Here is a 24,582-nt window from a genome sequence, read left to right as displayed (position 1 = left end):
TTCGCGGGGGTCGGGGGTGGGGGTTTCAATTGACTAGTGCATAATGGGGTGTTGCAGGCCAATGCTATCCTCAATTTCTTGTAACAGATTTACGTTCTGACTCTCGTATTACATCCTGAATGTCTTCCTCGTCTACCAAAGATCGTTCATTTTGTTGAGGACTGGTCACGGAAATATCTCGTACTGTGGATTTTTTCCGCGAAGTGGAAAGACGCGAAAAGAATCCTGCAATCTGGGTCTTCGATAGCCCGATTCTACTCTTTCAAATCGCCTTTCATTGTTCTCATTTCTCGCGCACCGCATTTCCGCGGCAACTTGTTCAGGGTCTGCTTTTCAACCAGTCCTCTCACCCAGGTCAAACTTCACTGTCAAATACGACCGCACATTTTCTGTAGAGCAGCTCCGGCTCTTGGTTTTAGAGCCCAGCCCATGCTAAGTGTTGAAGATGTCTCTTGAACAAGTGATATACTGTATAAGAAGCTTCGTCTGGTTCTCGGCGGAGCCCATCGTATAAAGTTTCATTTCTCTCTGATAATTTAGCTCTTAGATATATATTCGTATTTGTAATTATGGTTATTTGTATTATATTAAAGATGTATATTTAAAAAAATATATTATGCATTGTTATATTGTTTTATTTTATTTTATTTTTTTGCAAGAGTCTTCAATTTAGACGTCCTAGTCTAACTCATTAGTATTCAGTACAAAGACATATAGATTCAGTATTCCAAGTACTACTACACCTTTTGCGGTTCATTAACAGAAAATGTACATTCAATTGTGCCAATAGTTGTATCAATAACGTGTAATGTACTTTCATCAACACCACAAGTAACATCATTAGCGCGGATCAACTTTCAATAACGACAATTGAATATGCGTGTACATTCATAGGCATCAATGGACAATCAATAGCGCGTTTGTACATTCATATGCGCGGAATGTATTTTCTTGTGCGCGAAATTCAACTTCAATAACACCAAATGACAGACAATTGTATTTATGGACAATCATTTACCCAAAAGTGAAAATTCATTAGTGCTATTAGCATAATCATTGACAATCTATAACGCGCTTGGACAATCATGAGGGTCAACGTTATATTCTATAGCGTGGTTCGACAAACATTTGCATGATTCGAATGAACAATAAGAGAAATAAAACAATCATTAGCGTTTTTTTAAAAATCACTTTAATACATATAAAAAACTCAGGAAACTGCCTCCATAATAGCGGCTGCGTAGGAGAATAGCAATTAGCTCACTTAAAGCAGCAATTAAAGCCGACATCAGCCGTCCAGAGATCCAACAACATACGAACTATTGGGCTGAGGCAAGACGACAAGGGATTGCTCTAGGTCTCTACAGAAAGCAGTTGCTAATGGAAGGGTTCCAGAGAAATGTGGCAACCATCACTATCGCAAAATGTGATCAGTGGTTCAGATATATGCAAACGTATTTGCCACGATATATAAATGGCGAAGAAATTGAAGGCTAAAATAGTTTTTAAAAAAATCGCTAATGATTGTTTTATTTCTCTTATTGTTCATTCGAATCATGCAAATGTTTGTCAAACCACGCTATAGAATATAACGTTGACCCTCATGATTGTCCAAGCGCGTTATAGATTGTCAATGATTATGCTAATAGCACTAATGAATTTTCACTTTTGGGTAAATGATTGTCCATAAATACAATTGTTTGTCATTTGGTGTTATTGAAGTTGAATTTCGCGCACAAGAAAATACATTCCGCGCATATGAATGTACAAACGCGCTATTGATTGTCCATTGATGCCTATGAATGTACACGCATATTCAATTGTCGTTATTGAAAGTTGATCCGCGCTAATGATGTTACTTGTGGTGTTGATGAAAGTACATTACACGTTATTGATACAACTATTGGCACAATTGAATGTACATTTTCTGTTAATGAACCGCAAAAGGTGTAATATAAGTATAGAGTTGATCAATCACGCTGCTAACGCAGGCGAGTACATCCTTCACTTATAATGATATAAATAATATGTTACCTTCAACTAAAAAAACTACAAATATTCAGCTCTACAAACAAGAACACTTCTCATTTTTGGATCTCTTTAGTATGTTTCGAGATAAAGTAAGTATTTCTTTACTACAATTAAATAAACAAATAGCGATTGACCTCCCGACCTCGAGATATTCAAATAAAAAAAATTGCTGTGCGGTGAAATTTCAAAACAGCTTATAGAAACACTATTAAATGAAGCCGTAGATCATTTAAATCTTTTATATTGGAACAAATATTGTAAAGTTAAGGTTTAATTCATCATATTATATTTTAGGTAATGGTATTGAGGATAATGAGCAAAGAAGTAGCCGTCACAGACCCAACGGCCTGTCGTGTCACGCTAGGAAATAACTGAAAATAGAACAATTTGAAACTTAGCTTCTTTCGTAGAAACGCAATGTGCCGCAAATTTTATTGCACACATCTATAAAATAGCTTCTTATCTCAAGGTTGAATGATATTTTAGGGCTGGGTTAGGTGCCACAAATGAGAAATTTGCAATATTCGAGGTCTCATAATCTTAGCTTTCCACGTCACGCTTTCAGTAGTCTCGATTAGTTAGGATTATTTTTCAGAATTCGAGCATTCCAAAAAAAACTATTACTGTTTTTATGCAGAAGTTACACTAGACTAAAGTTCTGGATAGAAAAATTAGCTTTTATGTGCAGAGAAACCCGAGAAAACAGACTTTGAAAGTAGCCCTCGGGCGACCTCGAAAATCAGCGTCTTTCACTGATTTGGGGTCGATGGACAAAAATTCGCAAAGCGGGTGGAAAAAAGAATTTAGAACAATTCTAACTGCAATTTTGTAGTGAGGATAGATAGTACTTTCGATGGTAGGAATATAAAAGAAATATATTTTTCGAGCCCAGATCGAGTGGCACGCTGTTACAGAGACGCCCTCTTAATGTGCCTACATTCTTGTATTTATATTGTAAGAATTGTAATTTATTTATTCTTCGTTTGCACGTTACGTCATCGCTGCCATGTTGGTGCCATTTAACAAAAGATTTCTTATTAGTATCCATTGTAACAGCACCAAAATGGCCACCATGTTTTTGTCTTTTGGGAATGCTTGCAACCATCAATTACATGATAATAAAAAATTGTATTTATGTACAGTAAGCGATTTATAATTAATTTCTGCAAGAGATGAGGCATAGAAGGGTATTTCCTTTTAATGAGTTCCCAGTAGCACGTAGTTAGAGCTTCCCTACAACAGAATATCGTATACGTTTGATTCCCATATGGAGCTCAGAAAAATTTCCCTTAGTTTCAAATATTGATAATTGATAAATCTATTTTGAATGACTGTTTATTTCATATCTAGATTTTTATAAACCTTTATATTAGCTATAGTTGAAATTCTTGCGAATTTGCTTCTTTTTTTTTTTTTACGTTAGCGAAAAGTATTTCGTTATTATAAAAATACTTTGATTTAAAGTATGTGATAAAGCATACGCAAGTCATAGCCGGTACGTTTAGTATACTGGTGATTTCAACCTTTTCTTTACTGGTGATTTCAACCTTTAAAATCTATTGTAGACCAATGAAATGCAAAATAAAATAAAGAAGTTATACATTCTGTTTATTGACGTATACCAGTACGCTGCATACTCCATTTATAATAGGAAAATTAAACGAGACTTACCTGGAAGTTGAAGTTTGATTGAGATTCTACAAGTCATCGGTCGGGAGCTAGGGAGTCACGTGAGATATGCGAGCGCACCTTCACATTCAGACTTTAAAAATACTTACTGGTCACATATATTGGGTAGGTTATAGAAGTAACTTTACTCCAATGTATTAACCAATGTTATCATGTAAGGGTGGGCACGTGACTCCCTAGCTCCCGACCGATGACTCGTAGAATCTCAATCAAACTTCAACTTCCAGGTAAGTCTCGTTTAATTTTCCTATTCTACTACGTCATCGGTCTATGTCGCTAGTAAGTCACGTGAGACTTGAAAGCATGTGACCAGAGTCAATATAACAATGTAACAGTTTATTTGCTGTGCCATCGTATCAATTTTTACAGCAACTTGTAACTGTATTCCTTTTAAAGCAAGCATATACTTTCTTAACCACAGCAGTTTACTAAACATAGTCAAATGTATCAACAACATTGGGCTATAACTGGTCAGAAATGCAAGATGTGTAATATTATGGCCTATCCTTACAAGCAGAGACCCTTAGAAAGAAGAGATTCTGAATCTGATTCTCATTCTGATACTGAATCTGATTTGGATTATAACAATTGTTCATTAACAGTTCTTTCATACTTACAATCAACCCTTAGCAAGAAGACATTCTGAATCTGATTCTACATGTATTCTGATTCTGAATATATTAATTGTTCTTTAACAGTTCTTTAACAATTTGTATCTTATTTCTCATTGTAATAGAGGACAAGTACTTTTTCATCTATTCAAGGCTTCCAGAAGTTCTTTCCCAAAGTTCCCCTTTGTTTCCATTATTGGCTTTTTGTAAAACATCATGAAGGTATTTTCGGAGGTCCACCCAGCACATTCCATAATGGTTGTAATTGGGACCTTGTGGACCTCTGCTGCTGAGGTTGATGCTGCTCGAGTACTATGAGCTCCAAAGATTGATGTATCTATTCCTGCACATTTTAAGACCATCTTAAGCCATCTCCCAACTGTATCTTTTGAGATCGCTTTATGTGGTTTTTTGTAACTTATCAGTAACTTCTGGTCCTTTCTTATGTTGCTGGTTCTAGTCAGGTATTCAGACAGGTACCTGACCACACAGAGACTTGGGTCTTTGTCATAAGACTGGAATTCTAGCTTGGTTCTTTGTTTTCCAGGTTTAGTTGTTTTTAACAAGTCAGAAATAACAAACTCAACATTATTTTCAGTGATGTACATGTCCTTTGTATTTAAAGCATGAAGTGTCTGGCAGCGTTGCCCTGATAATAAAGCCAACAACATGGTTAATTTGAGTGACAAGGCCTTTAATGACAGGCTCTTTGGGGGGTGCAGAGTCTTTAAGTGGTCCAGGACTACATTAACATCCCACACTACTTTGTATTTGGGGAGTGTTGGTCTGGTATTGAATACACCTTTTAGCAGTCTGGTGACAAGTGGGTGATCCCCAAATGACTTGTTTCCTTCTAGGATAATAATAGTTGACATTGCACTTCTAGCAGTGTTTAGTGCACTATAGCCTAGTCCATTATTGTACAATTCAGTGAGAAAGTTGATCCCTTTGGCTATAGGTGGTGAAACTGGATTAACTTCCCATTTACTACAGTATGCAATCCATTTATTGATGTAAGATTTGTATTGATTCCTTGTGCTAGTTCTCCAGGACTGCATAATGATTTCGGAAGCTGATGGTGAAACTCCTTGACTCTGTAAATGTTCCCTGATAAGTGGCAAATAAGTAGCGTCATGTGCTTGTGAAGTGGATGGATAGCTTTGAGGTCCTGAGGAAGGAACAGTGTGTCCTTCTTTTTGGGTAGTATTAATGGTTCTTGTATTAACATTCTTGTTAGTAATGGCCACCAAGTTTGGGTTGGCCAATATGGTACTACGAGTAGTCCTGTTGCTTGATCCTGTTGTATCTTTTGAAGAGTCCTCATGATTATGCTGAAAGGTGGGAAAGCATAAAATAAGTACTGGGACCACTGCATGGTGAATGCATCTGTTGTGTTTGATATTTTGTACTTTATGAGATATTAGTTCTACGTATTTCCGGTGTAATCTAATACTTTAGCGTCCTCTCTTAACTCGTGTTCTAGGAGCAGATCAGATGTAAGTGTCTTGTTATTTAGCCCTTTTATTTATTTTCTTATAGCAGTTTATTGAGTTTATCATCGTAATTAATTGTATATTTCTTGTAGTTTTCACCGTGTGATTTATAGTAAATAAATAGTGGAGTTGGAGCCTGTTTCGTTTACGAATCTCATACGGTTGACACTCGGCGCAAGATCACAACGCCCCGCACTGTCTTCGAGCGCTACAGTGAAAGCTTCGCAAGTAGTTCAAAAATCTGATTCCCAAGGAGTCAGAAATCTTCGAAAGGAGTCAAGGAGAAATACAAGACGACTTTATCGTCGCCTCCACGCACCCAACGCTTGGAGTTTCTGGAGTTTTGAAGGTTGTTTCCTCGATCTAAGGTCAGAACTTTGTTTATTCCTTAACCATCGCCGTCCTTGACATCGAGTATCTTGTTAGTATATTATTCAAGTCATCTGAAGCTATAGTTTCACAATCATTTATCGACTTCTTGCCAATCTTCACTGTTGGAGAAGTTATTGAAGTTTATACGTTTGGGCTCCCTGTGTCAAAATGAGCCTCCATCCTGATTGGTCAGCGGGGGCACAAGGAACCCGACAAAAACGGCCATTCTGCCCCAAGGAAAAGGCTCTGGAAGCTGAAATTGATAAATCAAAGAAAAACCTCGCAGAACATGGCCGAAAATTACAAAAAATGATTGACATTGTTTTGAAAAGTGAGAAAGGTCCAGACAAAACTATTATCGAGTCGCTAAAGGAGAGGGTCGAGATTTATCGTGAAGCACTCATTCATCTCACTGAGCTTTATGAAAAAGATAAGTGGGGGAACCTAAAAGAGACCAACCCAACGTGAAACGCGTTTTAAAGACAACTAAGCAAACAGAGCAGAGTTACTGCAAGTTCCACAACCGTTCAGGCCACACCTTAGTTGACTGCAAGGCCTTCAACGAGAAGACTCTTGAGGAGAAGAACGCTTGGATACTCGAGCAAAAACTGTGTTTTCGCTGTTTTGAATCCGGTCACATTTCTAAAAACTGCAAAGAAAGCATCGTTTGCGCAAAGTGCGACAGCAAACTGCATCCAACTACGCTCCACAAAGACAAAGAGAAGGACGTCAAGACAGCCTGCACTTCGGTGTGCCAGGTGGGAGGGATGTCGTGCGCAAAGATTGTCCTCGTCGACGTCTTCTCTTCAAATGATCCTGAAAACTGTCAACGCGTCTACGCAATCATAGATGATCAAAGCAACGCTTCCATGATCTCGCCTCAACTCGCAGACAAGCTTAAGGTCAAAGGTCCTGCTGAAAAGTACTTTCTCTCAACCTGCAGTGGAGAAAAGATGGAGAAGCACGGACGGAGAGCGAGCGGTATTTCTATAAGATCCCATAGCAGGACATTTAAGCTTCCTACTCTCGTCGAATGCCATCAAATCCCACAAGACAAAAGCGAAATCCCAACTCCGGAAATTGCTAAGCGCTTCGAGCACCTGAAAAGCATCGCCTCGGAAATACCTCCACTTGATCAGCATGCAAAGGTCCACTTGCTCATTGGAAGAGATGCACCAGAGCTTCTTAAAGTTAGAGAGTCAAGGAACGGTCCCAAGGGAGCTCCGTGGGCCCAGAAACTAGATCTCGGATGGACCATCTCCGGACAGGTGTGCGTGGATCGAATCGGAAGACCCGTTCATCTATCGACCAAACGCACGGCTCTGAATATGGCGTCTAACGAACCCGTTCAAATTCAGGCCATTCACTGCCCCAACATGTTCAAAGTAAAAGAAACCCTCACCCAAGAAAAGAAAATAAAGGAGGACATTTTCTACACAAGCCCTCTTGACAACGAAGTGGACATGTCAATAGAAGACAGAAGATTCATGTCAATAATGGAGACGGCAGCACGCAAAGACCAACTAGGAAATTGGGAGCTTCCCCTCCCATTCCGCAGCAGCAATGTATGTTTGCCCAACAACCGGGAACAAGCCAAAAACCGCCTCGCTGGGCTTCTAAAGTCACTCAGACGAAAGCCCAAGATGCAGAGCGACTACCTTGGTTTCATGGGCAAGATACTGGCAAAAGGTCACGCAGTTGAGCTTCCTGCCTCACGGGCCGAGTGTCGCGACGACGACGGTCACGTGTGGTACCTTCCATACTTCGGGGTGTATCACCCCAAAAAGCCCGATAAAATCCGGGTAGTCTTCGACTCCTCGGCGGAATTCCAAGGCGTGTCGCTAAACAAACAGCTGCTAACCGGCCCCGACCTTGCCAACGGTCTGTATGGAGTACTTCTTCGGTTCCGCGAGCACGCCACTGCTGCCATGTGCGACATCGAGCAGATGTTCCACTCCTTCAAAGTGGAACCAAAGCACAGAGACTTCCTGCGCTTCTTGTGGTACAAGAAAAACGACCCAGACAAGGAAATAATCGAATACCACATGACTGTGCATCTTTTTGGCAACGGGCCAAGTCCTGCGATTGCGACCTACGGCCTACGGAAAACAGCAGACGATGGAGTGGAAATTCACGGCGAGGAGGCTAGAGCCTTCATTCACGAAAATTTCTATGTGGATGATGGTCTTGTATCGCGAGAGAAGCCCGAAGATGTCATCAAGCTGATCAAAGCAGCTCAAGGATCTCTTATGACGGCCAACATAAGGCTGCACAAGGTCATCTCAAACTCAACGGAAGTAATGAAGGCATTTCCCGCAGACGACAGAGCCTCCAGTGTACAAGATCTTGATCTCAGCCATGATGTCCTCCCAGCACAACGCTCCCTCGGAGTCATCTGGAACCTAAAGAACGACTCATTTGCATTCAAGGTTCAAACCGAAGAGAAGCCATTCACTCGTCGAGGCGTCTTGTCAGTCGTTAACTCCATTTACGACCCAATCGGCCTAGCAGTACCTGTCACTCTTAAAGGGAAGCTACTTCTCCAAAGACTTGTATCTCTTGGAAAGGAAAAGAACGGGAAAGCTTTGGGCTGGGACGATCCCCTTCCAGACGATCTGGCTCTTACATGGCAACAATGGAGATCATCTCTTCCAAATCTTGAGGAGGTCGAAGTACCCAGGTGTCATCACAGCATTGGTTTCGGCAATACGACCAGAGCCGAAGTACACGCATTCTCAGATGCGAGCCAGGAGGCTGTGGGAGCAGTTGTTTTCCTGCGACTTCTAAACGGAAGAGGAGAGGTCAGCGTGTCTTTACTGTACGGCCAGTCTAAGGTAGCTAGCAAAGTAACCAGCATCCCACGATTGGAGTTATGCGCCGCCGTTATGGCCACACAAGCCGTCCGCAAAATCTTGAAAGAGATTCGTCTGAAGATCGACGAAGTAGCCTACTACACGGACTCGAAGGTAGTACTCGGCTACATAGAGAATGAAAGTAGAAGATTTTATGTTTACGTTGCCAACAGAGTGCAACTTATTCGAGGCCTCTCTACGCCGCAACAATGGAGATACGTCGAAACCGACCAGAACCCAGCAGACCTTGCTACCAGAGGCATTGACGCCAACCGACTAGCTGACAGCACCTGGCTGTCCGGTCCTGAGTTCCTGCGACAAAGAAACCTGCCAAAACCGGAGAAGAACGACGCAACGGAATTGTCTGGAGACGACCCGGAAGTAAGACAAGTTTCAGCAAAGTCATCGAAGGTCATAAGAATTGACTCTTCACGTTTTAACCGCTTCTCATCTTGGATTTCACTTGTTCGTGCCATAGCCTTGCTATTAAAGAAAATCAGGAGCAGAAAAGTTGCCCAAGACGAATCCCGAAGCGCAACCCCAAACCACGGCGAGGAGGGCCTACTTTGAGCTGGTGTCACCGAGCGCCGCGAAGCCGAGACAGCTGTAATTAACATAGTGCAAGCTGAAGCCTTCCCTGAAGAGACCGCGATGCCAAACTGCACCGAACAGCCAGCCACCATCAATCGGAGCACCTCGAGAGCCAAGAAGGAGTCCCTCAAGAGGTCAAAACTCTGCGACCTAGACCCCTTCAAGGATGAAGATGGTACCCTTCGCGTCGGCGGAAGATTGAGACGCTCGTCATTACCCCTGGCAGAAAAGCATCCAGTCATCCTGCCTAAAGATCACCACATCTCGGAGCTGATAATCCGACATTATCACCATAAAGTCCATCACCAAGGCAGGAGCATCACCCATGGAGCTGTGAGGCAAGCAGGATATTGGATAATTTCCGGCCACAGCGCAGTTACCAAGGTCTTGGAGAAGTGCGTAACCTGCAAAAGAGCACGAGGCAGACTACTGGCACAGAAGATGTCCGACCTACCAGAAGATCGTGTGGAACCAGCTCCTCCTTTCACCAACGTTGGTATAGACGTATTCGGGCCATGGCTGATAACTACTCGCAAGCTTCGAGGTGGCGCCGCAAACTCAAAGCGGTGGGGTCTACTATTCACGTGCCTCAGTTCCCGTGCGATCCACATCGAACTGCTGGAGACGATGGACGCCAGCTCCTTCATTTGTGCCCTTCGGAGATTCACAGCAATAAGAGGGCCTGTTGCAAGAATCCGCTGTGACAGAGGATCCAACTTCGTCGGCGGAAAGTCGGAACTGTCAGATTCCCTATCTGAACCTGATGTCAGGAAGATCCAAGAGCACGCATTGGATCAAGGGTGTGAATGGGTCTTCAACCCACCACATGCGTCGCACTTTGGTGGGGTTTGGGAACGGCAAATCCGCACCATCCGCAGTGTTCTCAATGGAATGTTAGCACAGATCGGGAGCTCTCAGCTCACACATGAGCTCCTATCAACCCTCATGGCGGAAGTGACGTCTATCGTCAATTCCCGTCCTATTACAGCCATACCAACAGAAGCAGATCAGCCCCAACCCCTCACCCCATCAATGCTATTGACGGCGAAGGAGCGACCCCTCAAGCCACCGCCCGGGGACTTCACTCAAGAAGATCTGTATTCCAGAAGACGTTGGAGAAGAAGCCAGTACTTGGCCGACCAATTCTGGACCAGATGGCGCAAGGAGTACTTGCAGAATCTCCAGCGTCGAACCAAGTGGCAAGCCCTCAAGCCAAACCTGGAGGTTGATGACCTAGTGATCATTAAGAGTGAGGACAGCCGTAGGAACCACTGGCCACTTGGAAGGGTGACGAAGGCCATCGAGAGTGCTGATGGCCAAGTCCGAAAAGCTGAGGTACGCCGACCTGATGGAAAGATGATGCTGAGACCAATCTGTGAACTGGTCTTCCTGATGTCTACCAAGCAGGACTGAGGACTGAACTCAAGATATGAACATTATCAGATAGAGTAGATAGTTTAGTTGCAGCTCATTATATACCCATCTATCCTTTTTAAAGGTGCATATTTAGCGATTATGATTCTTTAGTGATTCAGATTGATTTTCAGCAAGGAGTCGTATCCTTGGGCGAGGAGTGTTGTGTTTGATATTTTGTACTTTATGAGATATTAGTTCTACGTATTTCCGGTGTAATCTAATACTTTAGCGTCCTCTCTTAACTCGTGTTCTGGGAGCAGATCAGATGTAAGTGTCTTGTTATTTAGCCCTTTTATTTATTTTCTTATAGCAGTTTATTGAGTTTATAATCGTAATTAATTGTATATTTCTTGTAGTTTTCACCGTGTGATTTATAGTAAATAAATAGTGGAGTTGGAGCCTGTTTCGTTTACGAATCTCATACGGTTGACACTCGGCGCAAGATCACAACGCCCCGCACTGTCTTCGAGCGCTACAGCATCTACTGCTATTGCCCCTGGGTCAGGTTTGTATGAGACGTATTGTTTGAGTCTATAATTAAGCCGTGAGGCAAATAAGTCGATCTCTGGTTTTACTGATAATCTTTTAGAGCCTTCCTCAAATAACGTTTGATTAAGAGTCCATTCAATCTCTATTCTCTTCAATCTGGACTCTCGGTCAGCTATTACATTGTTGACACCTGGAACATGTGCTAGTGTCAACCAAATCTCTCTTTTAATGCACCATTCCCATATCTCTATATTAAGTTCATTCAGTTCCCATGAATGACTTGAGCCCATATTACTAAGGATGGTGACAGCTGTCATATTATCAACCATCAGTTTGACATGTTTGTGACTAACTTTATTTTCAAAAGATTCTAGAGCCAGTTTGATGGCTAACATTTCTAGATAATTGATGTGCTTTCCAGCCTCCTCTGGGCTCCATGGTCCCCCTGTAGCTATTCCTTTGCAATCACAGCCCCAACCAATTTTTGAGGCATCTGTATAAAGTGTAATATGGGGGTCCCCATTATTGATGATATTAAATGAGGTGTGTATAGAGTCTATCCACCATTTAATGTGAACTTTAGTATACAATGACAAAGTCATTTTTCTATCAAAATCTCTGTGCATTGAAAGTGCCCTTGTTTTTTCCATGTCTAGTCTCCTGTAGTAAAGTGGGCCATATCTAACCCCAGGGAAGCTCACTGTCATAAGACCCAAGAGTTTTGCAATGGTCCTGATGGTAGGTCTAGCTGTGCTAATGACCTCCTGACAGCAATTCTTTAATTTTTCCGCTTTTTCAGGGGTAAGCTTAATTGTCATATTACTAGAGTCTATAACAAAACCCAGGAATGTAATGACTTGACTGGGTATGAACACAGATTTTTCTGGGTGCACAACAAAGCCTAATTTGTCAAATAATTTTATGGTGTCTACAACATTGGCCAGACATTCCTGATAACTATCGCCTTGTAGATAGGAATCATCAATATATCCTGATGAAAGGTGTCCTTTCTCCCTCAAGTGGCAGTATACTGGTTTGAGTAGTTTTGTGAACTTTCTAGGGCACAGTGCTAAGCCATTAGGAAAGCATGTATATTTATATAACTGGTCGTCAAATTCAAACTTTAGGCATTTTTGGTCGTTAGGGTTCACAGGGACTGAATAGTAAGCATCCTTGATATCTATGGATTGCATGAAACAATTCTGTTTCATCATTCTGATAACCGACCATAATGTATCCATTTTGAAATAATGATACATAACAGACTCGTTAAGTTTTTTGAGGTTAAGTATCATACGTTGTGTACCATCTGACTTTGGTCGTAAAAATATTGTGGATATGAACTCGTGAGGCTCATTATCTGATAGCTGGATAACTTGTTTATCTAGTAATTTTTTAATATCTGACCCAACAATATGTCTCTCTTCAACACTGAATGTTTTCTGAGTAGGCGCTCTGGCCTGATAAGGGGTCCTGGTGAACTCAATAGTCTGACCTTTAACGGTATTCAGAACCTCAGAGTCTGAGGTAAGTTTTTCCCACAAATGGTAGGATTCTCTTATCCTTCCCGCTTTAAAGCGGTCAACTTTAGTATTCAAGTACTGCTTTATATTATCAAGGTTGATTTCAAAATTACTGACCTGTATGTCGTCCATGCTTAGTTCTTTCCCCCCTCCTTTCTCTTGTAGGAGGGGAATCTCGAGTTTTTTGGGTTTCCTCGGTATTTCCCTCTGTATTGGGACTGATAGGATCTTTTGAAATAATTGTCTGACTGCTTTTGCTTCCAGCTATCCCTTCGGAACGTGTTTCGTTCTCTGTGTTCGCCCGCCGCTGTTTGTGTGATCCTGTTTGATGCTTTTATGTTGTTTAGTTGTTGTTGGAGTTCGTCTCCAAAAAGCAGGCTTGTGACAGGGATATTTTGTGAACATAGCCCAGCATATTCTTTTTTCAAGCTGGGTTTTATGGCATCTCTTCGCGCCATTGACAGTTCGTATTGTGTGTGTCCCAAGATGGCTATCGCATCGGTATGTAATCCGATCATTTCATCGATGTCTAGCTCTTCCTTGCTGTCATTTCGAGCTTTCAGCAAAATGTCGGTGCACTTTGCTAGAATAGATCCGACCTTAGCGACAGTGTTTTGAGTATTGGCTCTCCTAAGGTCCTCTCGTTTAATATAGTGATTCATGTTTGACCATATCTCTGGGTTAACTCTTGGTACCACCAGATTTTTTAGATTCCCGGGTCGGGCATGTTTTTTAAGCTTATCAGAAAGCTTTTCTGAATTCAATTTTTCCGACCATCGCTTGTTTACTATGTTAGCAAGCTTATCAGACACATCAGGTCCAATTTTTTCATCTGCATCAAGCTCATTCGCGATGCTATCTAGTAGGTCGTCTTTTGGGTCGTTTTTCCCGCCCTTTTTGGTCTCTGGGCTTTCTTTCAGTAGCGAGTCGCTGTCTACATCGGAATTTTCCGATTCTATGCTTGAATCGATGTCTGAGTCAGACATTTCGACTTTCCTCCTCTTTGGTAAACTTTTATCCTGAGTTTCCGCCATTCTTTTCATGGCTTTGTGCATCGAAGTCATCGACTCCGCCATGAGTTCCATGTTCTTGTTTAGGTTTCCCAGTGTGTTTTCCAGCGTGTCGCTGGTATTCTTTGGTGTCTTTCCCTCCTCATTCTCTTCTTCCTTTGAGGATTCTTCTTCTCCGAGCAGCTCAATTTCTTCTTCTTCGTTTTCTGTTCGTTTTCCCCCCAGTTCGGTCTGTTGGCGTTTGCGCGCCATTTTCTTTCATCCGAATGCAACGAAGGGCTTTGTGAAGGTGCGCTCGCATATCTCACTTGACTTACTAGTGACATAGACCGATGACGTAGTAGAATCAGTTGTTAAGTTTACGTATTCTGTCAGAATACTACAGAAACTTCCATTGAGTGCTAGCTGCATACTCTAGAATATTTTTATGACAAGTATACCATTGAGAGTACTCCAGCAATACTTGGTACGTGAGGTATGTGTTAGTATTCATTGTGAATACTACAGGCATACTTCAAGTATAATATGTATCTTGAATATCCTAGAACACTAAAAGTACCGAGGGGATATACTATTCTTGAATACCATTGAATATTAGCTCTTTGGCACAGTGTCCAATGTACGCCAAGCGTTCTCTGTATTGGGAGATCGTCAAGATCAAGTGTGGGTTTGGCTCTTTCTTTTTCGGGAATCGCCAGCAGCACTTCTCGACAGTTACTCATCCACTTCGTCAATCTGAAACCGGCCTTGCCCAGCAGGGTTGTTATCTCATCGCCAACGTCTTAGCCTCCTTTGGAGTTCCAACTGACTTGACCAAGTCATCAACGTAGAAGTCGTTCTCAAAAGCACTTAAAGCTGCCTCACTAGCTTTACCTCTGTTAGCCTCGGCGACTCTCTTTAAGCTATAGTTTGCGCAACTAGGCGAGTCCGCTGCTCCGAAGATATGAGATGTCATCTGATATTCTATTGCTTCTTCAAGGCTGCCGTCTTCAAACCAAAGGAATCATAATGCATCAGCATCTTCAGGTAGGACCCTTATTTGATTAAACATTCCTTCGATGTCTGCAACCAAGGCAATGCGCTCTTGCCTGAATCGTAACAAGACACCAAGCAGACTGTTGGATAAATCGGGTACTTGGTTCAACTGGTTGTTTAACGAAAAGCCATTGTATAGCGCAGCAGCATCGAAGACTACTCGGATCTTATCCTTCTTTTGGGGATGAAATACCTCGTGATGTGGTAAGTACCATGTTTTCTTGCTTCGTGAGCTTACTTCCTCCTCGATCAGCTTCCTTGCATAGCCTTTACTTAGTAAATTGTTCTAAAAGTCTCTATATTTCTGATGAAAACATTGTAGCCTTGCTTCAGCTAATCCCTTGTTGTCAGGTAACCGTGGATCGTTGCTTTTCCACAACATTCCTACTTCGTAGTGGCCGTCCACTACACACGTTGACTCCTTAAATCTCTTTAGTGACTCTTGATCTTCACTGGACATGGCTTGCCTTGAAATCTTGTTCACGTCTGCATCTTCGAGTCTCAGAAACTGACTCATCTGCTGGTCACATAGTTCACTTCCGTTCTTCACAAAGTTAACGTTAACATGCGAGGAATGACTGTTCGCACTATCTATTGGACCGAGTATCGCCCATCCCAGAGATGTACGGACTGCATAGGGTCCTCCGTGTCTTCCCGTACTCTTCCCGTGTCTAGCGAATGTGTTTCGCTGTTCGTTATAGTTTTTCTCGTGTTTACAGTGGAAGCGAATGTGTTTCGCTGCATATTTTAGGTTAGTGGCGAGTCTCGGTCTCGTTAGCGAATGTGTTTAGCTGTTCGTTATAGTTTTTCTGGTATTTACAGTGGGAGCAAATGTGTTTCGCTGCATATTTGAGGTTATAATTAGTGGCGGGTCTCGGTTTCGCTAGCGAATGTGTTTCGCTGTATATTTTAAAATAAAATATAATATTAGCAAATAAAATGTGAAGGGAAATAGAAGTGTAAATTTATGCACTGCCAGAATGTTTTGTCTTTCTTACATGCCATTTATACAATTCAACAGGCCTTTGTTACATTGAGTAAAGCAAGAATAATTGTTTCTTGTACTCATTATGCCGTGAATAAATATCAGGAATGTTATTAAGACCTTGTGCTACCAATTGTGAAAGTGAATTTTTTCCGTTTCAAATTTAGGAATTAAATGCATTGAAAACAACAGCCGAAGCACTCTAATCCACGTTAGTGGTTGATGGGATTACGAGGGCGCTCAACATCGTGCGACAAACTGGCAAGCCGCCCTGCCCCTCTTATCGACCTCATCGCTCTAAAAGCCGCTTTAGAGCACTTGGCTGATGTGGCACGTGATTCCAACCATCAAGAGAGTGAAATATGACGCAATATTCAAACAGTGCCGCCCGTTAGTTCACAATGCGCAATTAGCGTCCATTATGATTTGTCTTTTGGGAGATGAACAGGAGAGACAGGTGGCAAACCAGATCCAGAAGATACTACGCTCTCCTAATCCGCCTGCCCTGACGGCACATTATGATTATGAAGGGGGATATGGCACAATTAAATAAAATAAAGTCTTTAAATCGCATGAAGATGTGGTGTTTTTCCAAGTGCTGGCGCTGCGGGGTACGTTCCGAGTTTTGTCGCAATATGCTTTCTCGTTATTTTCCAAGTCCGTGCAACCTAAAAAAATGGGTAATGATTATTTTCCCGTGGAATGCGGTTTTATTTCCTTAATGTGATAAATTCCAATTATGAATAGGCACAGCATCAAGCCACTGGTTCTTTGAAATGAGCCTCGCTCAGGTTCAGCAGGTTCAGTTTTGTTCATGAATGGAGCAACCTTTCAACGGCTACCTCTTTCCTCAGGTATATTTTCGGTCATTTTATTAATAACTATCTTAAACACAGGGTATCGACTTAACTGCTGTAGGCAACAGCCAATGGCGGGACGGCGGAAGCGGGGGTGCCGGGGGGGGGCACTGGCCCCCCCACTAGATTTTTTGGCCCCCCCAGGCCAGGCCCCCCAGAATATAATGCCTCACACACAAAAAAACGCATGAGATTTGGTTATGATTACCATTATTGATTATTGTGATATTACATAATTTTCTGTATCTAAAAAAGATACGATATATCTAGCGACGACTTGCATCATTTTTGATATACTTATTCGTCCAGGCGTTACTTGTTTGTGCGGTATTAAAAGCGAGTACTGGGCTCTAGTTATTTCTTTCCTCGTGCAATCCCTCGTGGGCTTATACTTACAGCTAACAAAATGAGCAGAAAAATTACTTCGTTCTTCAGCATCACAAATTCAGGAGGCAAGGAAGGTAAATATTATTTTGACAAAATACTTAATGATACAAAATATTTGCTTTTTAAGTGTAGATTAATCAAATTAATGTGGTTTTAATTTAATTTTACGAATAAGATGATAGAAGAGAAACCCAGCAAGACGATAAATCGACTGAACTGAATCCCTTTGAAGGTTAGTTATCTCAATGAAAAGTTTTAATAAACAGCATAAAATGAATAAAATCACTAAATGAGTAATGTTTAATTGAATATTTTTTTATACTGATGAATTCTAATAGTGAACTGAGTCGATTTTTCGAAGCGAATCCGACATTTCGCAATTCCTTGACACTGTTCACCAGTCTTTTTCAATCGTTCACAGGCCATATTTCTTATATAAAGTTTGTTTTTATGAAACTGATTACCAGTTAAGTTTGTATTGAACTATACGTCAGTTGATCAAATCAGCGAAGTCATTTTTATGGCTTACAAGTAGTCGTACTAGTCGTTTAAAAAGTCAGTTTGTTTTTTAAAATGTTTCTTCAACATTCCAAATGATTAGGGACTGGTCATTATTTATCGATAAAGGGAGGCTGGTGCTGGTGAAGTCAGTGATAATCATATGAATTCCAAAGCTAGGACTTATTGCGACCTATTTGTTATCCTATTTTAGCGCTACCAGATGAAATTCTGCTCAAAATCTTTGTATATACTTCTGTTGAAGTCATTATGAGTTCCTTGTGTCTAGTGTGCAAGAGGTGGCAAAATGTGTCCACGACACATAGCCTATGGAGTACGATCCCAGTAGATGAGTGGATGATTTCACACATCAACAAACGAGCGCTAGAAACAATAATGACTCATTCGTCGGCGTTTCAATACTTTTCACTGAGAAATGTGAAGTTAGATAATAATTCTTTGATACTTTTAAATGGGCTGGTTCACTCTTCTAAACTTGTATATTTAGACTTAAGTGGTCAAGATCAATTGTCAAACATTGATTTTTTGTGGAAAAATTGTAACTTGGAATATCTATTCCTTGACAACTGTACAAAACTAAACCAAAACAGAGTAGTAGAGAGCCTTAAGTATTTGAAAAAACTACAAATGCTATCATTAAATGGTTTAGCATTTTCAAATGAAAATCAAATAGTCATAGCCAATATGCAAATACCTAGCATTTTTAATTTGGGTCTAGGTGGTTCAGTGTTTACTTTGGACATTGCTAAAATGCTTTTGGAGAATTTTCCAAGATTGCTTTTTTTAAAACTTTCATGCTCAAGGGTTGATAGACTTCGCTTAGCGAGGTTGGGTTCAGAATATGACGTTAATCTAGCTTTTGCATAGTTTTTTAATGAAAGTAATGAGCTATCAGTATATTGTTGATTATTTACTTAAAAATAAATAGTTAAATAAGAATGGAAGCTTGTTGATTTTATGATGCATCCTGATGGCGATTATGATTATTTATAGCTTCAAACATCGAACTATTGCAATGCATTGTCAAATGCAATGCAGTTTCAGCGCTAATTTCTCGCGTTGTCTTATACGTACAAATTAAGTATGTGCTGTTATTACTATAACTTACTTATTATTATTATAATTAATTTGAAAATGAATACTGCTAATTAACGCCTTTTATATATTATTTGTTCAATGAAATTTTTAAATGCCCTCAAAATGAGGGGTCACATTTCACATAAAATAGCCAATGGAACTGCACTTAAAAGTTCAAACATGCCTATGTTTTGTTTTGTAACTTTAGAAAAAGAGAGCTCAGAAATCCCAAAGGCAAAATCACCAACAGTTGAGCCATGCAGTTGCCCTTGTTGTCAACTGAAATACAACAGACCAGATGACAGAGTTTCTTACTAAAACTGGCCAGGTTTATGGCTCACAGGCAAATAAAAAAACCCGTTATTTTAAGAAGGAGTGGTACACCTCTTTCCAATGGCTTAGCCTTTGCAGCACAAGTTTCAAAGCATTTTGCAACGCATGCATGAATGCAAAGGCGAATGGATTAGTATCTATGAGTACAAGAAAGAAGGAAGCCTTTACTACTGGGGGATTTAACAACTGGAAGAAAGCTGTAGAGAAATTCAAAGAGCACGAGAAAAGTAACTTCCATAAAGAGGCTGTCATAAAGATTGTGACCATCTTCTCAACCGCGATTTGTATGACTCAGCGACATGTACGGGATTTCCATAGCCACTGTCTAGCAACTTGCGAGCTTCTTGATATGCCTTGTCAGAGTTCGTCGCTAGAAAACCTTTGACTACGGTGTTTGCCTTTCCTTCCGTGTACTTGTCGAGGAAGTAGAGGCGATCTCGGTCTGAAGGTACGTTCGCAGAAATTATAGTGTCGAAGGCGGTGATGAATGCAGGATATTCGAAGGGGTCACCAGAGAATACTGGAGGCTCTTTAACTGGTAGATGCACAGCTCTTTGTTGACTAATAATATGTGAACTTAGTTCCGTTTGCTTCGCTTGCAATTTTACTATCTCTCTTAGAGCTGTTTCCATACCCTTCGACTCTAGTGGTTTATAAACTTCTGGGATTTGATCAAACGGGATTTGAGGAAAAGTTGGAATCTGGACTGAATACTTAGGCTCGTATGGGGAGACTTGCGGATTCAATTTCCGAGGGCTCTTTCGCACTTCATCAGTCTTAAAACCTTTTTTTGTCCTTAGTATCGTGGACAAATTTCTGTGCGTCGCCAGATTTAATTTCTTCATCTAACATTTTCTTTAAAGATTGTTCTTCGGCATGAGCTAAAGCAATTTCTTTTTCCAATTGCATCTGCTTGAACTCCCTTTCTCTCTCGAGGAATTCCATTTCAACTTTCAACTTAGCTGATTTGGTGGCTGCGTTAGCTATGGCTTCGGGTAAGGGTAAAAATGACGACCTGTATGAACTTGACTTTGATGAGCGAGATTTCTCACTAGGACTACGCGACGTAGCACCGGATATTACGGACTTTGTTCGATATGAGGCTCTATCGAAAGCTTGAATCTGTTCGCAAATTCTTAACCTACATTCGGTGTATTCGCGATCTCTTATATCAAACCAACGGTAGGACTCTTCTTTTTCTGTTTACGTTTCCAGGATCTCATCGTATACTCGTTGCGCCTCATTAAGCTCATCTTTCAATGAGTCTAATTTGTTTCTTTCTGACTCCAGCGACTCTACGTCACGTTCCGGATGATTGCATAGTTCTTTGCTAAGATCAATTTGTCTTTTTAACTTTTTGAAGGCCAATTTTCGGTTTTTTGATCTGGTTTCCTTAAAGAAAACCTTTCCTCTATCTGATAGCTTGGACTTCCGTTTAGCAGATTCATTTCTGATGTTCCAATCGACAACAAATGATGCATAAGGGTCTGTTTCTTGTGGTAAGATGTTATCGTCTTTGTGGCGATGAAAGAATTTTAGGTCTTCCGGTGCGGATACAATGCTCATTTTGTTGTCCAAACATGCACTTAGATGCGGATTCGCTGTTCCAAACGAAAGTTCGTAAATCAGTGGTACATTTAGAGAGCCACGATATTTTACTGTAAGCGTTTTAGCCTTGGGGCAACCGAGGAGGGCGTGCAGGCGAGATTCGTATCGACGAAAATCCCACGTCCCAGCCGTCGCGACCACTGACTAAGATGCTTTTGCGGGCGAACTTTACTGCGAGCGATACCAAATATTCACGCTACCAGGACGATCACTGAGTAAACGCAAATTTATTGATACCAATACGTAAACTGCAATACAACATTGTAACAGCTCACATTAAAAACTAATTACCAACATGATTTGAATAAGAAAACTGGCATTTTATGAATACATTTAACAACAACATAATAAATGAATATTACTCGCAAGAAAGATAATATAATAAGTATAATCACGGCATAAAGCAGTATAAAACTCATTTTGATAGCGTGGGCGTTTTGAGTTTTCCGAACAAAATATCTAAATAAGAAATAAAGGAGTACTTACATATCGATCCCGCTTGCCTCTAAAAACCAAGGATTTACCAAAGGGCGTATTCGAAAGGAGTTTGGATACACAATCAATATTTACGAGTAACTATTTGGAAAAAACTGGCTAATAGGGACGCTTATGGCCTTTTATATGCGCGTGGTGACGCTAAAGGATCTTTTTACAACGCTAACAACAACGGGAATAAACAAAGAAAAACAATAATGTAACTAGGTATCGTAACTAGGATTAAACCATAAAAATATGATATTATGAATGTAAATAAGCTAATTAATAAAAGAAAGAATGAATTGAGGAGTTGTCCTTTACACATTAGTACCTCGTGCGTTCTAGATCTTAAGAGTCCCAGTGCCACACCAAGATTCACCCCTTTGATGTAATTGGTGATAATGTTAATGTCTGTTTCAGAAATGAAACAGCCAAATAACATTATTATGTTTGGATGTCTCAAGCGTCTGTTTAGTAAAAGACAAAAATACAATCATAATTAGCATCATATACCCTAGCTAGACATTACATGAAAGGAAATAAAACCTGAGGGTATATATAAGCTGCCTTTATCAATTTACCTCAAATAATGCTTTGTTATCACAATTAAGCTTACCTACAAATATTTACTTCACTAATATCTGGATCTCCATACCCTCTAGGAATTTGTTTTATGGCAACCTTTCCTAAAGGGAAAGGGATAATATTCTTTGTGTAACTGGGAAGCAGTGTGATAATTCAAAATGAAATTGAAAAATGCATAAAGAATTCATTGAGAAATAACTGTCTGACTAGTACCTTCTTTCTTGAACATAATCTCTGGATCCATGGATACATGTTCAGGTGCAGGATATTTTAGTTGGCTTTGTTGTGCTGCCTTATCCCACAAAGGAGTAGTCCGTCCACCACGAACAGGCAACTTAGATCGCACACACAGAGGACTTTGGTGTATGTCATACAGTATAGCCTTCAGAACATCACTTTCACCTTTTCTTTCCTTGGGCTGAGAAGATGTACTTTCTATAGTGTGATGGTGGGGTGCTCTCTTTGATTTTTTATGACTGATTACATCTGCTAAAAATATCAATTATTTTATCAAATACTAAATTTTTATTATAAACAAGCTGAACATTAGCTTTCACAACAGCAAAGCTTTCACCTTTCCCTTTCTTGGGCTTAGAAGATGTACTCTCTATAGTCTGATGGCCATGGTGGAGTGCTTCCTTAAACTCTTGGTCATTGGTTATGTCAGCTAAGAAAATTCAAAACAATTTATTATCATGCACTAATTGATCAATTAAATACCAGATATACGAATAAGCTGTCTACCAACACAACCACTGTATGTTTATGTGTTTCAATTAATTGTTCTTATAATTGTTAACTATACATTTTCATGACAAAAATAACAAATCAACACAACCAAAAAAATGGTATCACTTGCATTTTATTGATTGCATCAAATTTGATTTAGAATCCTTGTCTTTTTCAAGAACCTTTATAAAGTAGATGGAAACTTTTCTAAACATAATTCGTTTCAGTTTCCAGCTGTCCATCATTTACAATCTTTGAGATAAACTTTTTCCGAGTATTATCTGTTATAACAACCTCACGCTGGGACCAGGCCTTCCTTGAACTCGGCCACATTTTTCTGGCAAAGATGGCGACTATTTTGGTGCGTATAGCATTATGGGTATAGCTATTGTAGCTTCGGGATCCGAGAAGGCTCGGGAAAAAATTCATAACAGCCGATCGGAATTCGGAAAATACGACCGACTGTCGAATACTGCTGCTTTGTTGACAGGCCTTTGCAGTGAGCCCAAACATGGCGGGTTTATTTTGGTTTTTGGAGCGACGATAATTTTTTATTTTTCAGCTATTATGGATATCGACTCATCGAAAAGGTAAGACAAGTACAGTCTGTTTAATGTCGTTTTATTTTCAAACTAAGAAGAAATCAAAAATTCCGAAACGATACGATTGACTTTAAGGAACTGTTTGTTCATTTTATGCAGTGAAAAACCTCCTAAGTTTATTTTAGAATTTTTTAAACCAAGCGGTTTGTTGAGGATTTCAAGATCGTTTTGGCACGTTCGAAACGAAGAATGAACTAATATAGCTCTTATTCTCTGTTTTCAGTGCGAAAGTTGGTCTTTCATGCGAAAGTCTTTCATATTTCGTGTTTGAAAAGTGGTGTTTGGACATTATAAAAGATTTCAAATAAGGCTAAATCACTGCAGTCGAATGCAGTCTAACATTCAGGTGAGTTTTATAAGTAAAATATCAGTCAACATTCATGTTGACTCTATTTGTCTACTGTAGGCAAAAAAATGACGCGCGCTCTAACACTCTGTACAAAAAAAATATTTTCCGCAAAGCCAAAATGCTATGTTTAGGATGGTCAGAAGTTTAATAAGCGATATACTTAATTCTTATATTCTTTCATCGCGATGAGAGCGTTAATACAGGCCTGACCAATTTCTTTTAATGTTTGTAGAATTTTTTAAGCTTACGATGAATGGATTATTGAATTCTCACATTTTGTATGCATAAACAAACCCATCAGCAGGGTAATACAGCAGTGTTGGTATTAAGCATTTGTGAATAATTCTGATTTTTTGTTCTGTTTTTATGATCTAAAAGTGCTGGCTTTTAGTTGCTGTGTTATAAATATAATATATAATAGAATTTACATGATTATAGTCCCCCTGAAGATTATTCTTTGTCAAGTACTCAAATAATGAAAGCTTTTTATATTTTTTTGGCTTTAGGTGCTGTCTTATGACTGTAATCTGTAAAAAAGTGTTCTTGAATATGCCCCATGAAGATGGTTATTTATCAAATACTGAAATGAACAAAGCTTTTCATCTATAAGAGCTGGATTTAGGTACTGTCTTATGATCGTAATCTGTAAAAAAGTGTTCTTGAATATGCCCCCTGAAGATGATTGTTTATCAAGTACTCAAATAAACAAAGCTTTTCATCTATAAGAGCTGGTTTTAGGTACTGTCTTATGATTGTAATCTGTAATAAAATGTTCATGAATATGCCCCATGAATGATTATATCAAGTACTCAAATAAACAAAGCTCTTTATCCTTTTCTCTGAATAGCGACATGCCTCATCGTCGGCGTTTCCCAATAGGTCAGTTTGCAAGGGACTTTAAAAGAAAGAGAGAGGAATTAGTGGAAAAAGTAGTTGCAGATAAGCTAGAACATGAGAAACTA

General features: G+C 40.1%; 3 protein-coding genes and 1 long non-coding RNA gene across 4 annotated transcripts; 2 read left to right on the top strand and 2 right to left on the bottom strand.

The window, feature by feature from the left end:
• Window positions 1-6,963: 6,963 nt before the first annotated feature.
• Window positions 6,964-9,618, top strand: LOC148908382 (uncharacterized). The gene has a single exon (XM_089035851.1). The coding sequence runs from the start codon at window positions 6,964-6,966 to the stop codon at window positions 9,616-9,618; it is 2,655 nt and encodes an 884-aa protein (XP_088891977.1).
• An 81-nt stretch (window positions 9,619-9,699) lies between these two features.
• Window positions 9,700-11,052, top strand: LOC148908381 (uncharacterized). Its single transcript, XM_089035850.1, has one exon. It carries the CDS (start codon window positions 9,700-9,702, stop codon window positions 11,050-11,052), a length of 1,353 nt encoding a protein of 450 aa, XP_088891976.1.
• Window positions 11,053-13,122: 2,070 nt separating this feature from the next.
• Window positions 13,123-14,329, bottom strand: LOC148908380 (uncharacterized). Its single transcript, XM_089035849.1, has one exon. The coding sequence runs from the start codon at window positions 14,327-14,329 to the stop codon at window positions 13,202-13,204; it is 1,128 nt and encodes a 375-aa protein (XP_088891975.1). The 3' UTR covers window positions 13,123-13,201.
• Window positions 14,330-21,086: 6,757 nt separating this feature from the next.
• On the bottom strand, window positions 21,087-21,518 carry LOC148908379 (uncharacterized). Its single transcript, XR_016120856.1, has 2 exons — window positions 21,365-21,518; window positions 21,087-21,126 (listed from the first exon to the last, which is right to left on the bottom strand). It is a non-coding gene; the product is annotated as an uncharacterized LOC148908379 (long non-coding RNA).
• Between the last annotated feature and the right edge of the window lie 3,064 nt (window positions 21,519-24,582).

This window comes from Actinia tenebrosa, unplaced genomic scaffold, assembly GCF_029948245.1.
Source record: "Actinia tenebrosa isolate PJP-AT-01 unplaced genomic scaffold, QUT_ActTen_1.0 PGA_scaffold3__52_contigs__length_22856419, whole genome shotgun sequence".
In the NCBI taxonomy this organism is placed as follows: Eukaryota; Metazoa; Cnidaria; class Anthozoa; order Actiniaria; family Actiniidae; genus Actinia; species Actinia tenebrosa.
Note: the sequence above shows the minus strand (reverse complement) of the source record. Positions and strands in the feature narration are given on the sequence as shown.

Bases quoted from the DNA above. Each gene is read 5' to 3' on its own strand.
- LOC148908381 (XM_089035850.1), top strand. From the start codon at position 9,700: ATGCCAAACTGCACCGAACAGCCAGCCACCATCAATCGGAGCACCTCG.
- LOC148908382 (XM_089035851.1), top strand. From the start codon at position 6,964: ATGTCGTGCGCAAAGATTGTCCTCGTCGACGTCTTCTCTTCAAATGAT.
- LOC148908380 (XM_089035849.1), bottom strand. From the start codon at position 14,329: ATGGCGCGCAAACGCCAACAGACCGAACTGGGGGGAAAACGAACAGAA.